Here is a 12977-nt window from a genome sequence, read left to right as displayed (position 1 = left end):
GGTTGCCACACATATCACAAAGAATATACATAACAGAAATGTATGGCAATGAAAAGCCATAAAGCAAACTCCTGGCACAAGAAGCTGAAACCTTATGCTTGCAATGGCTGAAACATGATTGAGTAGGATGTTGTTTCCATTTAATCATTCTCAATTAGGATGCATTATTAATTTAAAATGAAAATTTGGATAAGCCTACATCAAGGGCTACAAGAGCCAGGCCCAGGTACTCCATTTCTGAGTTTGATTCTACAGCTTTAAGATTTTATTTTCATTTCGAATAAAAGAAAAATGGCCCGCAGGTTTAGTCAACCATAGGCATGCTGCCAGGAGTGTAAAGATCAAACTCCTTCAGGCTGAGATGATATCATCTGCCCCAGGATACTGATACTTACAGAGTCTGAAATATGTACAAGAAATGATTCATAAACCACCACTATAACCCAATATTTTTATCTCTTTATTTTCCTGCTAGTTCAGTACAAACGTATATTTTTATTTTAAATATTTGGTTTAAGCAAGAGACATCTTACCTAAAAAACATGCCCTAAAATAAAGTACAGGAGCTTGGTAACTGCAGGAGTACAAAACATGGTATTCATAGTGAGTCACCTCTGAAGTAGCAGAGATCTCAGCTGCTTGAGAGTCTTCCAGACCTTCCTGAAACAGATATTAACACCCATAAACAGTGGGCATAAACCAATGTGGAAGAGAATAGATTACTGCATCAAATTAATAAATATCTGCAATAATCATAAATGCTACTACCATGCTGTCACCTGCCTTGCCATAATCATAAGTGGATTGTCATCTGAGTGATCAACTTGCATGCTCCAGCAGGGGTCCCCAACGTTTTTGGGTCAGTGGGCACATTTGGAATTTTGAGAGTGTTGTGGATACTCTCATAAAATAGCTGCCATTGGAGGGGGGCTTTGCCCATTCATAAAATGGCTACCATGGTGAGCATGTCCAGTCACAAAACACTCATTTCCCAGAAGGCAAACTGGTGAGACTAAAAGAAAAGCAACCTGCCCAAGAATCTAAGTAAAGGGCAGAGCTGAGCTCTGAACTCCAAAATGCAAAACCACTCTTCTGAACCTTATTTCAGATGGCACGAGAAGGTGGCGCTTCATTTTGCAGCATGCCAGCCTCCTAGTTTTAAGAACAAGTTTTTTAATTTAAAGAAAATTGTAAGAAATTAAAATCCGGAGGGGCGGGTGCCAAGAGAGATGTCTGTGGGCCCCAGCTTCAGGCAGACTACACCTTTTTTGTTTCATTTCAAAAACTGCTGTAAATATGTTTATCTTTTCATTCATATTAGTTTAAAATAGGAAAATAGGATTTTAAAAATGAGGATAGTTTCTTAGTTGTATCACAGGTTCCAGCTGGTCAACATAATGCACAGCCAAATTCAGCAAACTTATAAACATTTTTTCTCCCTCAGTTGCTTCCAAAGTACCCCACTATTGCTAGAATTGTAATAATACTTAGTATTTGTGTAGCACTTTCAAGCATTCAGGATGTTTCATACACATTTCCTAGTTGTAATCCTCACAAACACCCTGTAAGGTAAGATTGGCCAGTATTATGATCCTCCAGACTTCAGATGGGGGCGGTGGGGAGAGAGAGTGAGGCTGAGAGAGAATGGCTTGCCTAAGACCAGCTAGTGAGTGCATAGCAGAGGCAAGATTCAAACCAAGAGAACTTCCTGATACTTGACTCAGTCTCTTAGCCATACCAGTTTCTTTCAATCCAGGGAAGGATTATCGATGTGCTTAACGGCCGGGGGTGAAAGGAAATGTTACATTAGCTTAGTCAGGGCCAGTTCACACAACTAAATCTACACAGCACTGAACACATGGTGAAGCAACTGCATGACTGCTTTATGACACTCCCAGCTTGCAACTGTTTTATTACACCACCACTAAAGCTACTTTTAGCAACTTTGTGGTGACATGGTAAATTGGGTTGGAGAAGTGGAGACGTCATTATCCAACTGCTTCACCACTTCCCACATTCTGCATGGATGCACTCTACCCAATATTCTCAACATGACAATGTATTTGTCTGACCTGTTATGGTTATAATTTGGCTATAATTCAATTGCTGTAAAAAAAAAGAAAAAAAAAAGAAGCCAATTCCAAGATTTATGTTGAAAGTGATGGTAAGTTTAAGGCTATTTTTAAAGAGAGAAATCTACAACATCCTCTTTCACTTCAGCCCTGCTCTTGTTACTTGATGCCTGCTATAGTTTATAAACCTTCGTAACTACGTTATTGAAAATGGAATCCCTCAACTGACTGAAAGGAGACTGTTACTGTAGTAGGAGTAGATAATGATATGGTGAAAAATCTAAGCCACAGAGAGGTGGAGCATCACGCACAGGCATTAACTGAAACTTCCCAAAATATTAGTTAGCACTTACTTGTTTTAAATCATTCCTGTTATAGTTTATGAAGGCAAAGCCTCATTTACACAAAGTATTGATCGCCTTCAAATTGGATTGACTTTATTGGCAAAAGCTGGTGCTCAGAGGTTTGAAAACGAGGCCATTAACTTTTTAAAAATCATCCCTCACGGGGCAAACTAAACAGAAATACTAGAACATATTTGTCAAGGTAACACAACTGATGTATTCACGGAATATAGGTGGGTATGCCTGCCAGAAAAACACAGACGCGTGCGCACAAGCTGAGTATTCTGTATTATCAGCAGTAATGATAATGTGTCCAAGCTTGTGTCTTACACAGCCATAGAATTTGTAGGTGGACTTGGTGGCACCCACCTGTGAGTATGGCGTTCACTATGCTGTTCGTTTGTTTTTCTTGGGTGAAGAATTGAATGACTGAAAGGAACAATGAAAAATTAGCTTTCCTAAGAACCCAATTGCTTCAGCGACAGCTGGTGGTATCTTGCACCTCTCAGGTGCTTAACAAACCTTAATTTTTCCTCTTACATTAGAGAAATACCAGAACTGATTAGGTTAAAGATGACAGGCTCATGTGTTAAGTTTAACTGAAAACACTTATGTCCCAACTTAGTGTTAGAAAACAGTTTGATCTTTCTAAGAAGAAATGTGCCTATGCAAAAAAAAAAAAAAAAGCCATTGCGTGATTAAAACTAGTCAAGTTAATTAGTAGAGAAAAGAACAGTAGTACTCCCAAAGCAGTTGTTGAAAGTACACAGTAAACTATTACATAGACATCTATAACTCTAGAAGTCTTTTTTTGTGTAGAGATAACTTGTATGATTTTACCTGGATATTCAGAGTTCTTTTTCTTTTCTTTCCTTGCCTGCCTTACTTCTAGAGACAAGAAGAATGCTATATCTGTGCTATATAAACATACAAGGACTTCTGAATCCTCCTTAAGGCCAGCTCTAATCCCCTTTTATTTGGTAAACAGTAGTAACAGGATGCATGACATAAAGGCTAGAGTACTCATGTATAATCCTTTGCTCAGTATTTCCAATAGAGTGAATGAAAAGAATTTACGGGAGGAAGAAAACTTTGGTGTCTGCAAACGTTGATCACATCACTTCAACTGATGCTGAGCAGCGTTCTAACAGAAGTTCCTTTTAAGTCACCTTAATTCAGCCTTTGCAGTGCTTAATGCACTCTGTGACTGAGGAGACCACAAAATCTGAGGGATTATTATGCTAGATATTATGTGTGGAGGAAATAAGTAGCTGTGTTTTAAAACAAATTACCCTAGCTTTAGTCATAACAACTAGCAATGCCATTAAAAAGTGATGAAACAACACATGCTATAAAGCAGTAAGAAATTTCAAACACACTATGTGATACGTTTCTTAGGACATGATCCTGCCTGTTCTGCACAGAGACAGAGAGAATGAAGTATAGAAAAACGCTATATAGGAATTACCAGAGCCCTCCACTTCCCTTACCGTGAATGGCTCCATGCAGGGCACACCAACGCTGTGGTAGGTGTACAAAAAAGTGACCAGTTGGTTATGGTAAACCAAGTCCCTCCTGCACCATGCCTTTAGATATTCATCAGCCATTTCCCTGTATGCCCTTGCTATACAGGTAACTCAGAGCTGAAGAACCAAAATGAGGACTCTTCACCCTGCTCTCCACATGGAGACACAATGGGACTGTGTCCATCTTTTAATTTTTAAAGACAAGGCAATTTCTGTCTTTACTGTTTATTAGAGGACTAATTCAGATGTAATGCTAAACCATAGTTTAGTGCTATGTGCACAAGCTGTGGCAAGCCTTGGGTTTGTATGCTCCCTCCTCTCCTACTTTGGTGTGAGAGCAGCAAAAATATTAGAAGCTTTCACTTCTGCTTTTAAAGCAACAGACGTTTCCCATTAAATCCAAACTCTGTGGGACGTTGTTGGCTTGTTCAAGCAAGCCAGGATAAAACTGTGGGTTGTGATCCTGGCTTGTTCCCTAACTATAGTTTACTAGACTTCCCCAAGTTTAGTTGTAAGAGGGAACTCTGGCTCATTTAAATCTTAAGCAGATGCTTTAGATTTCTTCCTTGTGGCTGTGCCAGAGGAAGAAAAGGAAGGGAGAGCACATGAGCCTAACCATGTAGCAATAACACATTATTTAGCATTATGTTTGAACCCAGTCACAGTGCATATGAAGGGTAAGAGCTCACTTTACTTTTTATAGGTTGCATCCAATGGTGGCTTTGCACTATCAAAAGGTGCTTCCCCAAGATAGGGCACCTAATTTGTGCTGATCCCCCACCTACTGCAACTCTCCACACCGTTATCTCCAGCTATTCACAAGGGTCCCCCATTCCTCTGGAATAGCTTTCTGAGGTGTGCAGGGAGCTGCAGTAGAAGCGGGGGGTCAGCAACAATTGGGCAGCCCATCTTGCATAAGCAGAAGTGTTTTCCATTAGTGCAAAGCCACAACTTATAATTCATTCACATACTCTCTCTTTATATAAACAACTTTCTTTCTTTCTTTCTTCTTTCTTTATTTAACCAATTTATAAACTGCTTACCATATCTGTAACGAAATCTGGAAGTGATTTACAATACAAGTTTAACATACAAAACATCCTCAGTTAAAACATTTAAAATCAGAAAAAACAAAACAGCCTTGGTTAAAAATCAGAAAACCAACAATTAAGAGCACTGGGCAGCACTGTCAATCAGGGAAGGTCTGAGTGAAAAGATAGGTCTTTAAATGGCACCTAAAGCACACCATTGTTTGTGCCTCCCAAATACCAGGAAAGATGGCATGCCACAAAGTGGGTGCCACCACAGAGAAGGGACGGTTCCAGGTTGCCGCCAGATGGCAATCTGCAGGTCAGGGAACAGCCAGCAAGGCCTCCTCCAATGATCGTAGTGATCACACAGATCTATATACAGACATCTATGTTACAAACATACTGACAAAAAAGTAATTCACTCTTTGGCACATAACTGAATAATTTATTAATCACTTTAATAAAAATATATGTGCTAATATAAACAATGTCATTCAGAGGATTGGTTCTCTTACTGCCTGGTTAATTTTGGTTTATGATGGCTGCACAGTTGTAACTTTCAATGGATTTTCAATTGGATTTATGTATATGTGAAAGACTGTACTCAGAATTCAGCCTGTGATCTAAAGATCTGCTTACAGCAGGAATGGGGAACATATGGGCTCTCCAGATGTTGTTGGACTGCAATTGCCATCACCCCTCACTATTGGCTATGCCTGCTAGGAGTTATGGGAGATGTAGTTCAACATCTGGAGGGCCACACAATCCCTACCCCTGGTTTACATGGTGAGGAAAAGGCTATCATCTTTCAAGTGTTTAAAAATAGGATTTAACCGAAGTTGCATTTTCCAGAAAAACAGCACAGAATCACTTCATTTTTCAATTATTTCTTCTCCATAACAACTTTATTTGCATGGCTGCCACACTGCATGGGGAAACCAAATCAGGGACTGACTGTTTCCTAAACAAATTGGGAAGTTGTCATCAGGAAGCATCTGTTATTTTATTACACTCACGTAAAAGCATTCTTGTGCTATCATAATGGAGTATTGAGCAGATGCTTTCAAGTACTATACCTAATACAGTATATGCTTAATAAAAAAAGAAGGTAAGCAGCTACTGCCTGATTAATTATACAGGTTGCTTTACACATGTATTCTCACTAACTAATGAGACAGGTCACTCCTCAGCATTTTAATTGTATGTCTGCTTGCCTGCTCCCAAATGTATCTGATCTCTTTCCTTTAAAACTGTGAGTTAGAAGTTATTGTTAAAAGTTAATCCAATATATACATTCCTGTTTTCACAAACACTATAGTTTTTACATCTTCTCAGAAAGCTGTTAAACAAAATATTTCAAGCAAAGTTCAACTGTTAGTAGGAGCCGTTAATTTGGTTTTCACAGTGTTTGATATGAACCTGGAATCCAGCCAGCATGAACTGGCCTAGGTTAGGCCAAAACACAAAGATGAGGAAGGATGATTTTGAGAAACAGGGTGGCTGACAGTAGTTGTGATAAAAGAGGAACACAACAGTGACAAAAGAAGTACCTCTCCTCCCCCGCTCTCAAACGTTAAGCGAACTTGGAACCAGAAAGCCTTTCCAAAGCAAGATTCTCCAGCAAGGCAGAACCAGCTTGTATATATCTTAATAGTGTGAAGAAATGACAGTGGGGGTAAAATAATAGAGATTCCAGATATCCACATGGCAGGGACACATTGCTAAAATTGCCATCCTTTCTGCACCTTGCCCTTCTGCCACTAATTATAAATAACGCTTTTACCCAATTTATCCTGAGAAGTCAAGAAGAATGGATCCTGCCAACAGGAAGCCAGGGGACGAAAGGCAGAGTTCTGATATGATTAACTGAAAACAAACAGGTCTTACAGATGTGAGAAATTAAAATAAATCTGTTATGAACTATTTAGTGCTTATAGAGTGCACTAAAGTAGCGTGATAAAGTCTAGCAGCATTATACTGAGACCCCACACAACAGACCCCTCAATGTAGCATTGCCTGGTTTTCTTTATTTATTTACACACACACACACACACACACGATCTAGAGCTTGAGCGGGAAGCACAACTTAAGTAATCACTGTATATTCCCTATTAACTAAATAATTGTCTGGAAAAGCCGTAAAAAGGAGATGATCCCAGTAAATATAGCTTTCGTAATTATTCAGAAAGTACAATTTTCTTTTAGGTTCCTGATCTAGAGAGCATCAATGAGTACTATTGTGCCATTAAAACTGACCTTCATCAGTGATTTTCATATTCTTAGGTACTATGTGAATCACTGTTTAAACAGTGCCCTTTTTACACCCCAAATTCTACACTTCCTAAGATGTACTTTACCTTTGGCAAGCCAAGTCCCAGATCAAATGAAAACGAAATACTACATCAGTACAATGTTACACAAATAAAGATTAAAATTAGTTTAATGTAAAGGGTGCCACCAGGGCTTGTCTGCTTGGTTTGATTTTCTCTGTACATTTTATTCCCACATCCCAGGTGTTCTTTATTAATTCTGAATTCACCATTGTTGCTAGCAGCCCCACTACTCTAATATATTCAGCTTACTTTGGCTTTTTGGCATAGCTTATTGAGATGAGTCTAATCCTTCCCTCACTGAACACTGTGGAAAACAGCAGTTAAACGCATGTGGTCAATGACATATAATTTTAGGATCAGGGCACCTCACAATATTCCTTCCCTCCAAGAGTTATGATTATCAAGTCACAGAGAATGGCATTGGGAGCACAGCAATTCTTGGCATATGAAAAGAGTTTATTTCAGACTGAATAACCACCAGACCAAATGGGCCAGAATTGCAATGAGGATTACAGCTGGGTTTCAGCTCCAAAACAAGAAATCATGAGAGTGGAAGAAACCCCCAAAGCCCCAAAATCATGCCTTTTGTCAGGATCTTCCACCAGACATTAATCCACATCCACACCACACATCACCCACAAACAGAGAAAAGGAATGAACAACCCTGCAGGCAAGGAATACTTTGGTAAAACAAATTCAAATGGCTCAAGCAAATCATACAAACAACATGCTTTGTTAACTATCCAAACTGACCCAAGAGAAACCAAATAATGGTTTCTCAACACCAAATGATACTTAATTATTTCAGAAGCGGAAACAGAGTACTGTAATACTAAACATTTCTTCCTGAAACAAAAGTGATCTATGAAATGTAGAAAGCCAGACGCTTTCCAAGTCCCCAAGTTATTTTTCTTTGTACAAAGCAAGAAGACTGGATCTTAACTTTCTGTGTACTCCTATGACAATAACAGGAAAGAAGGAAACCAGCTTCAAGATCTTTACAAGCATGTTCATAGGTTCATTGCCATGACCTTCCTATCATCTTAATCTTACAATTTAATAGTTCTATGCGAAGCCCTAATCAAATTCCAGATAACGTTCTAGTAGCCCCCCACCCACCCTTTTTGAGGTTTTTATTACAATGGCAGCATGAAATGCTATACAATACCTGGTTTGTGTTGGTAAATAAATGTTTTAAAACAGAAAAACATTTTGCAGAAACAATGGAGTGGTATCTGTTTGCAAAGATTAATTATTGTGGCAAAAGGTGAATATTTATTTTGTTTTATTTAACTTTTATAAATCAGTTGGGGTAGAGGAGCAGAGGGCAGTATATTATCTCCAGCAAGCTCCAGAGTATGTTTGGCACCTTCTTTGAAATTTATTTGGTCACTATCCAGAAAACAAAATATTTTAGGTTCTGTGGACGAAGGGTATACCTTCACTAGGATATCCCAACATTGCCACAGGTTCTATATAATTGTCTAATTATATAGACAGTTTTTCTCTGTAGGGAAGTGACTCTCACTTAATGCCATATTCATACTAGTCCCTGATTCTACTGCAGTACTATCTTGGGAGACAGCCTCTTGCTTTCACACACAAAAAGGTTAGAGAAAGTGTGTGTGTGTGTGTGTGTGTGTGTGTGCGCGTGTGCGCGCAACACATTTCTGTCAGAGGCAGCATTGGTGTTGTAGAGAGAATAGAACTGCACTATTTTAAAAATCATTCAGGGTAGGGAAGCACTTACCCTTTGCAGAACTTGAGTTTTTAAAAATGTAGGCATGGAAGAGAAGGGCATTGTGTCTCATATATAGTATGTCACAAGCACTATCCACTAGATTCCTGTGACATTAGTGTAATTGCATATCTGATAATATATAAAAACTAGTGCCTCACGCAGGACTTTTACCTGGGTCTGTACTTTCATACAAGTTGCTACAAATTTTTTCAAAAGTTAATTTAAAGGAAAAGAATAGAAATGGGAGACCCCTTTTTAATTGAACTGCTTTCTTGTAAGGTACTAATTATCCACATAAAGGGCCAATCTACATTGCGCCCGCCATCGCAATGAATACGGTGTCCCGTCAGGTTAAACACTCTCGCATTAAAACGTGATTATTCACACTCACCCATTTTCCCCTTTGCAGTGCTTCATCGAATGTGCAAGCTCGGTTCACACTCGAGCGCTGTGCTGTTTTCCTGCTGTTTTCCTGCATGCGCTTGTCTGATCTCGAATGCTAAGCGGGGTCAGCCCCGGTCAGTAGTTGGATGGGCGACCGCCTGGGAATCAGGCTTCCTGCATTGAGCAGGGGGTTATTGTATCCCTTCAAATGAGACTGTTTTACCCCCTCCTATCTCCTGCTCCAGATGTTTTTTTTTTTAATTAAGGTGTTATCCTCGCAGAATCGGGGCTTCTCTGCGATGTTTTTTTTTTCTAACTGAGGCATGATCTTCAAAGCTTCGAAGTTGTGAAGCTTCACAACTTCAAAGCTTCAAAGATCATGCCTGAATTAGAAAAAAAACATCGCAGAGAAGCCCCGATTCTGCGAGGATAATGCCTTAATTAAAAAAACAACAACATCCAGAGCAGGGGATAGGAGGGGGTAAAACTTAATCTCATTTGAAGGGATAGAACAACCCCCTGCTCAGTGCAGGAAGCCTGATTCCCAGGTGGTCTCCCATCCAAGCACTTACCGGGACCGACCCTGCTTAGCTTCCAAGATCAGACAAGCACGCACACATCCAACCCTTTGCTTGTTGTTGAGGAAACGGGGGCTGCTGAGTAAGTAAGCTATGCGATCGGTAGCTGGAAGAAGACATGGGGCCGTCGAGAGCTGTGATTGGACAGAAGGGAAATACAAACACTGCCGCATATGGACAGGCAGGGGAGGGGACTACGACTGGATATGGTAGCGAAGGCAGAAAATCAGAGCACATTAAGGGGAAATACGAGGATATTAGGGTATTGAAAGCAGAAGCATGGAAGTGGGAATTTCCGGTTACAACTCGAGGCGGCTACTGCATAGTATGAAAGGCGGGCGGTGAAACTTCATTGGAAGCGAAAAAAGGTGGTAAGTGTAGATCCAGCCAAGGTGTTCACGAACAGAGTACTGATTCTCCTTCATTTCCTAAATTAGACCATTTTTGCTGCTAAAAAAAGCACCTTTGAATGTTTATATGTTTTTTGCCTCATGACTATTAAACTATCTGGCAGTTCACAGAAAATATGAGTAAAATGAGATTACTACTTTATTTTGTTTGGGTATCCCACGCCCAGGAAAAGAAAAGGTGAAACAAAAGAGAAATTATGAACGTGCCAATACACAACACTGAAGCAACCTATGGGGGTGTAGAAATGCTTGGTCTAAGTAAATGGAAAACTATCAAGGCTGGTACAATTACCCAGACTTCTAACAACGCTGGCAGAGAGAGCACTGAAAGATAATTATTTGGACATTTTTGATAAACAACAGAAAGCCAATGGGAATGCGGACAGAAGGTTTAGCATGAATGCTTTTCATTGTAGTAACTCTGGTGCAAATTATTGTTCACCATCCTAAATTCTACAAATGGAATGGTCTAACTGAATTCTCAGATTTAAAAAAATGTTCATATTCAAAGTAATACATGACAGCTTGGCCAACTAAATTAATAATAGAGCATGAATTCAGAGAGCAGAGAGAATCTTAGTCTGGGTCAACCTCCTCTGACAATCTGGAAGTAATATATAGATAGCTAGTGTAATCCCATACATGTCTACCCAAAGGTAAATTCCACTGATTTCAATGATGCTTGCTTGCAAGTAATTGGGTAAAGGATTGCAGCCTCAAACCCTGATCCAGCTGAAGTTAGCCATAAAATGTTAGTCACCATTAACTGCAGCAATGGGACTTAGTGACAACGAACATAGTGACAACTAACTGTACCTAGATTGGAGCCTTCATCACCTTCTCTTTTGGTAACTACAGGATTTATTGCCTTTCACACAGAAGAGAAATATAATAATAAATAGTAATACTAATAATATTCATATCTCAGATACATTTCAATAATAACATGCATTTCTATTGCATGTTTTATGTATTCAAAGTGCTTCAATAATTCTTACAACATACCTGAAAGGCAAGTAGGTAAGCCCACAAAGAGGAGGAGGACTGAAACTAAGAGAATATTGGTTTGCCTAAAGCCACTTAATGATTTGTGGCTGAGATGACTTCTTCTCAACTCACAGCACATACTCTTAGTCATTACAGTACACCGTATTCTACGTACCAGCTTCATTGGGGGAAGGCAATGAGTATGAAATATGGAGAAGCCATAGTTTGCTCTCTGAAGAAAATCCAGTCCTGAACTTGTGTCATCACACAGGCTTACAACATATAGCCTAGTTCAGTACAAGTAAATAAATAAAATAAATAAAACATAACAATCTTGGTCCAATAAACCATAGTTTATCAGATAAAACATTAGCCTTGTCCTGTGTACTACTTCTTCCCTTCTCTCACACAGTGTAATGAAAAACTCCCAGGGTTTATTAAACAACAGTTTCCCATTATACTGGAGCCAGGAAGATGTGGTTTAATTTTTGACTACACAGATTTTTGTTGAATCTCTCTCTCTATTGCAAGAGAGTGTCACTACACCCCAAGGTGCCACAGCCATCCCTAACCTGGCCTCTGGTTGCACTTAGAAATCAAGTTTTTCCCCATTTTTACAATAAAAGATACTGACTCAAAGAGTTTTTGGAAATGATAAAAAGTTGCATACAAAATTATGATAATACTCAACAATTAAAGTGATAAATGTATGTCTCTCCTCATATGTAAAACCCATTCACTCTTTTTCTCTCTAGGAGAAATAATAGACAGATGGACGGATGGATGGACGGACGGATGGACAGAGCTATAAACCTGTAGTAGCAGTTACTCAGAAAGGAAAGCCAAAGTTGAGTAAACAGTGCAGTTTGTGCTCTGGTTCAAAAGCAATAAGGAAGGTGTAATCTAAATTATAGATTACTGAATTTCTCTCATTAATAAATACATTTGCCAAATGAAACTGATGTACTAGACTGAATATGCAAATTGCTTTCTATGTTTATACCTTATTATCTTAAGCTGGGCAAGAGCCGTCATTTCCCTCAGTCCAGAGATTACCACACATGGCAGTGGGCTATATATAACAAACTTGCTGTCAAGGGCTCCTTGGCGGCCTCTTTCAGTCTAAGCCAGTAGCCAAGTCCAGACACAGACAAAGGGATTCTTTTCAAAGCTGTATTCCTTTTTTACAACTTAACAACTCTATTATTAGCGACTAGCTATGAGCAGCAGAGTACCTATGCCCTCAGTTGGAACGGTTGGTCCCCGTTTGAAGGAGAATCACTGGCAGACCCTGAACTTAAGGGCTAGGGAGAGTCCCTCCCCTTTTCCCTTGGATCCTCTGGGTGTAACCGTTGCTTGTGCGCCAACCGGGCACTATGCCTCCTTTCTGCGCCCTCCATTTGGCGCCGCTCCCTGCGTCGGCGTCGCGTGTCCAACAAGCCCTCTTCCCACGCTCTCTCACTCCTGGGACTGCTATCTATGTCAGGAATGCCGGTGGGAGGAATCTCTGCCAGCTGTTGGGCCTGGGAAGGATGAGCGCGCTCCTCTCCAAGGAGCGGCTGCTCCACCTC

General features: G+C 39.8%; 1 protein-coding gene across 13 annotated transcripts in view; it reads right to left on the bottom strand.

Moving 5' to 3' along the window:
* ATG10 (autophagy related 10) overlaps positions 1–12977 on the bottom strand; it is a 202950-nt gene that overhangs the window by 32300 nt on the left and 157673 nt on the right. For all 13 annotated transcript variants that reach the window (XM_084833587.1, XM_084833589.1, XM_084833586.1 and 10 more), the window contains one exon: positions 534–660. In XM_084833587.1, the coding sequence (XP_084689713.1) occupies positions 534–660 (127 nt within the window). The remainder of the gene's footprint in view (positions 1–533; positions 661–12977) is intronic.

This window comes from Heloderma suspectum, chromosome 2 (assembly GCF_057233095.1).
Source record: "Heloderma suspectum isolate Gila_16-S chromosome 2, 16-S_ref, whole genome shotgun sequence".
NCBI lineage: Eukaryota > Metazoa > Chordata > Lepidosauria > Squamata > Helodermatidae > Heloderma > Heloderma suspectum.
This window is presented reverse-complemented; position numbering and strand designations above follow the sequence as displayed.